The 5,214-nt window shown below is 38.2% G+C and overlaps 1 protein-coding gene across 1 annotated transcript in view; it reads right to left on the bottom strand.

Annotated features, from left to right (window-relative positions):
* Nucleotides 1-1,032: 1,032 nt before the first annotated feature.
* LOC135209522 (uncharacterized) overlaps nt 1,033-5,214 on the bottom strand; it is a 17,659-nt gene continuing 13,477 nt past the window's right edge. The window contains exons 2-3 of the mRNA XM_064242175.1: nt 1,574-3,037; nt 1,033-1,223 (exon numbers count right to left, since the gene is read on the bottom strand). Coding sequence (XP_064098245.1) covers nt 1,033-1,223; nt 1,574-2,027 — 645 coding nt within the window. The 5' untranslated portion in view covers nt 2,028-3,037. The remainder of the gene's footprint in view (nt 1,224-1,573; nt 3,038-5,214) is intronic.

Below are 5,214 nucleotides of genomic sequence, written 5' to 3'. Positions count from 1 at the left end.
CACTTTTCAATTGCAAATGTACACCCAGATATCCTTTTATTTACCTAAAACTTACACATAGCGTAACTATCTAAAGCCGGGGGGGACGCAGTGTTACGGTGGAGAAATCCGTTGAATATTTACGCAAAAATTATGCATAAATAATGTACATTAAAAAAAAAAAAAAAAAACCTGTCACCTGAGACTCGTTTCGAACTTTGCCATGGCTCACTTTCCTGACCAAAACTTTTAGCCAAAAATGGAGAAAGAATACAGCTTCATGACCAATTAAGCTTGATTACCCGAGACCGCAAATTATTCTTTTTTTTTTTTTTAAATCTTCGCCTTATTACATTTTTAAAGGAGAAAAGCGAAGCAGCGATATCCAGCCTCTTAAGCGGTCTTCGAGACTTTTTTTAATATTATATTTTAATATTTATCAATATCTATCAATGAGTAAAAATTACAAAACGACGAATTCAAAGTGCTTGTGATGAATGATTTAATTAAATCATCAGGAATAAAGTTTAATAAAAAAAAAAAATTTATCTCTCTCCCTTTCTGTGGACCTTCATGCTTAGTATTTATTACTTCCCTTCCAAAACATCTGATCTCTCTCTCTCTCTCTCTCTCTCTCCTCTCTCTCTCTCTCTCTCTCTCCTCTCTCTCTCTCTCTCTCTGTTGACCTTGATACTCAAGTATTTATGACTTCCCTCCCTAAATATTTGACATATTCTCTCTCTCTCTCTCTCTCTCTCTCTCTCTCTGTGTGTGTGTGTGTGTGTGTGTGTGTGACCTTGGTGCTCAGCACTTATTAACTTGCCCCCAGATGGGAACTTCAAAGCAATTATCAAGATGCTTTCTTCTTCATGCTCACAGGTTATCCTTTACAACTGAATGACAGGAAAAGGGGCGTCACCTTTTCATTCCCATTTCATTCAACGCTCGGCTGAACGAGGGAATTACGTCGCCAGGCCAACGGTGGTCTTTCCAAAGCGAAATAATGATCTAGGAACAGGGCTACAGAGCTACAGAACGTCGAGAATCAAAGTTCTATAAAGCACCCTCGTCCACACAGTCGAGCTTCGCCCGACAAACTGAGTTCGACGTGACGTCAGAACTCTTATATACCCGCTGTTTCTCCGATTCCGACGTCACATCGAACAGAAGTCGTCGAGCAAAGGCCGACCGTGTGGAGAGGCCTTCAAAGATGACAGTGTCAAGGGGTAACGCTTGTGTTATCGCTGCAGGTCATTAAAAAAAAACGAAAACAGAATTATAGCTAATGAATCATAGGAAATTACCCAAACAAGCATCACCCAACTGCAGGTCATTAAAAAAAAAAAAAAAAAAAAAAAAAAAAAAAAAAAAAAACAAAAAAAAAAAAAAAAAAAAAAACAAAAAAAAAAAGAAAACAGAAATATAGCTTATGAATCAAATGAAATTAAACAAACAAGCATCACCCAACTGCAGATCATAGAAAAAAAACAATCCTGAATTCCCTCCCCACCCTTCTCCCACAAAAAAAAAAAAAATAATAATAAAAAAAAAAAAAAAAAAAGGCAAAAGCAGAAATGAACAGAGAACCTCGTACTCACGATCAGGTCAGCAATGGCCAGATGAAGGAGCATCAAGTTCACCCTGGACTTGCGCTGCTTCCTCCCGCCCCCGAGAATGGCCCGAAGGACGCACAGGTTCCCTATGAGGCTCACGATGAATATCCCCGAGTAGCAGGAGATCTGCAGGATGTGTCCGTCGTTGAACTGCATGTCGATGGGCAGGGACATGTTCCCGGGGAAGACGCTCGTGAAGTTGATGATGTCCTGCGAGGAGGAGGAGGAGGAGGAGTCGTTGGCGAAGCGCTCGAAGGACTCCTCCGCCTGGCCGTAGGACGTCGCGTCCTCCATCAGAGGGGAGGAGGACACGCGTCCTCTGGGATACGTCACGTTGTAGCGGTAGTCGGAGGCGTCCTTCGTGCTGAGGCCCATCGGGAAGAAGTCGGGGTTAGCGTGGGGCTGGATGTCGTCGTCTAACTCCATCTTGAACATTTTTCCAGTTTTGGATGAATGACGAAAGATGCTGCTGGAATTCCAACTCCGGAGTACTGTACTAAACAAAGTTATAATAACATTAATGATTCATTTCTTGCTTATTTTTCTAAGGATTGGTGAAGAATAATCCTGTTGGATTTCTAACTGCGGAGTACTGTACTAATTAAAGTTATAGTAACATCAATAATTCATTTATTATAATCGGAAGCCATGCTATAACCTTGCAATATCGCCTAAGCGTATTTTCTATGCGGAATACTGAACTTACGATGGAAATAACGTCACTTCTTGTTTTCAGTTCTTTAGTTAGCCTATGGTTCCGCTAATGTAAATAACACCTTCACTTATTCCTCTCTTTTGCTCGTACAACTCTAAAGATACTTCATACGCTTTGGGTCATCACCTCACTTTTTAAGTAGACTTCAAACCTGGTTATCTATTGTGACATCACTACTGAACATCACGCGGTTTTGACATTACTTTCCGTTTTACGTAAACCCAAAACTTGATTATTTACTGTGACATCACCACTGAAATACCAAGATGTTTTGTCATCGCTTTCCGTTTCAAGTTAAACTTCGAACTTTTCTATTTAATGTGACATCACTACTGAACTACATACGATTTAGTCACCACTTCCTATTTTAAGTAAACTTCAAAGCTGGTTACTTATTGTGACATCACTACTGAATAATCACACAATACTTTCCGGTTTACGTTAAACCCCAAACTTGACGATCTATTGCGACATCGCATTCAATCACCCTTATTTCCGTCACTCTTGCCGTATGGAGACTCCTCCGTCGGAAAAGTAAGCCATTTCGTCGCTCGCGACATTTTTCGAATACCTCCTCCGATGATGCGAAATCATATTATTTCTCTTTGTCAGTGTCAGGCGAGATCAGTCACTCGGGGAAAATGTTGACCCTCCCGAATGGAGTCACCACAACAACCATATCTGTGTTCGCGATTTGCGAAGGCCAGCGTTGGCGTTCTAGCAGCGAGACCTGTTGGAGAGAGAGAGGAGGAAGAATTAGTTCGTAAAATATTTGAGAATCTTGGATAGTATAGAAAGCAGGAGGTCAAAAGAGCACAGTCGGAGAGGAGGCGGAAATTATTTTGTAAAATATTTGAGAACCTTTTAACATTTCAAAAACTATAAAAAAAATTTTTTTTAAACCAGACACTCAAAAAGAAGCACAGTCCAAACACGCACACATACACATACACATACACAAATACATACACACATACGCACACAAAAACGGCCACTTAGAAAGATCAAGTACCCGGGTCTGGTCGTTACCTGGTTTGGTTGGCTGTCAATCAATTGCACACTCCATAGCCACAAATGCCCCTTTACCACCACGTGTGTGTGTGTGTGTGTGTGTGTGCTTGCTTGCTTTAAGATATACGCAAAATTATCTGAATGCAAAAAATCAAAATACTAAATCTCTACTCCAAATGGCGAATAAATGCTCGCTCAACTCTTGCTATTATAAATGTTAGTAGCATTTTTCTAACACTTTTAACAAATGAGCAACAGCGGTACAGAATAAAACTGCATTATCAAGTAGCCTTTTAATCGCGCACAAACAGCGCATGCGCGCGAGCGCTCCAAGTACGAAAAGACCCACAATGGATAAAACATATCGACAAACAAATTATTCCAATTGCTTCATTTCCTAACTATGAAGACTAAATCGACATAACACGATTCCGACGGCCACGTAATTTGATGTATATGAATAAATTAGCATACAAATGAACACCTTTACTTGCGGGCAAATAAACAGGAATGCTGCAATGATAATAGATTGTTGTACGTTTCAATATTGTTTTCCCGTCGGTCGAGGTTCAAAATGCTACGCGTGCACTTTTTGGGATAAAATGGAGGACATGCATATTAGTATAATTTCTAATAATGGTGCAGTTATGAAAATAAACGTAGTGTTTATGTTTTACATACACACATATTTAATATATATATATATATATATATATATATATATATATATATATATATATATATATATAGTGTTATATATATAGTATATATATATATATATATATATATAATGTATATATATATATATATATATATATATATATATATATATATAATGTGTATATATATATATATGTATATATATATATATATATATATATATATATATATATATATATATATATATATATAGGTGTGTGTGTGTGTGTGTGTGTGTGTGTATGGGTGTGTGTTTGCTAGGCAAAAAAGAAAATTAATAATGCTAATATTGAAAAAAATACCTAACAGACAAAAAAATAAAAAAATCAGAACATACTAATATTAAAAAAATTTCCACACAATTCTTTTTCTCGACGAAGATTAAACACAGAGACACGTTTACATTTCAATATATATTCCTGGTGTCAATAAGGCTCTTCAATATATCCTCTGAATGAACATTAATACAGCCAATCCCTTTCCCCTGGGGATAAGACTGATTTTATATCCCGATGGTGATTATTTTCCGTCTGATCTTCAACTTTATGTCTCGTTTATAATAAGGTCACCTAAGCGAATATTCAGTCCTCCTAGTTGTTGTTAATTAATACCACTTCTCTCGCCCCATTTCAGACAAGTTGTGGGACACAGTCGTTTGTTTGTATGGTGTTTTGACGTTGCATGGAACCAGTGGTTATTCAGCAACGGGACCAACGGCTTTACTACGTGAATTCTTCCGGACCACGTCGAGAGTGAACTTCTATCACCAGAAATACACATCTCTAACCCCTCGGTGGAATGCCCGAGAATAGATCTCGCGGCCACCGAGGTGGCAGGCCAAGACCATATCGATCACGCCACTGAGGCGCTCGGAACACAGTCGTTCGCAGTTAGAACCTCCAAAGTTTAAAAAACAATCCATCTTGAACTTCTAATAATTCATCAACATTTTTGCCCATCCAATCATCAATTTGTTCATTTGACATCGAGTTCTAATAACTGTAATTCCAATTATATCCTGTCATATCTTTCAACTGAGCACCTCAATACACTTTGCAAGTTTGAATTTCAAGTCAGTGAGCCCCGTGGTGGACTTGTTCCATACGAAAGGGTTCATCTTCTGAATAATCATAACAATGATGATGCCACATAACTGCAGCATGAAATAATAATCTGACAAACGATTCACCTGCCATA

The sequence above is a fragment of the Macrobrachium nipponense genome, chromosome 38 (assembly GCF_015104395.2).
Source record: "Macrobrachium nipponense isolate FS-2020 chromosome 38, ASM1510439v2, whole genome shotgun sequence".
Taxonomy (NCBI): Eukaryota; Metazoa; Arthropoda; class Malacostraca; order Decapoda; family Palaemonidae; genus Macrobrachium; species Macrobrachium nipponense.
This window is presented reverse-complemented; position numbering and strand designations above follow the sequence as displayed.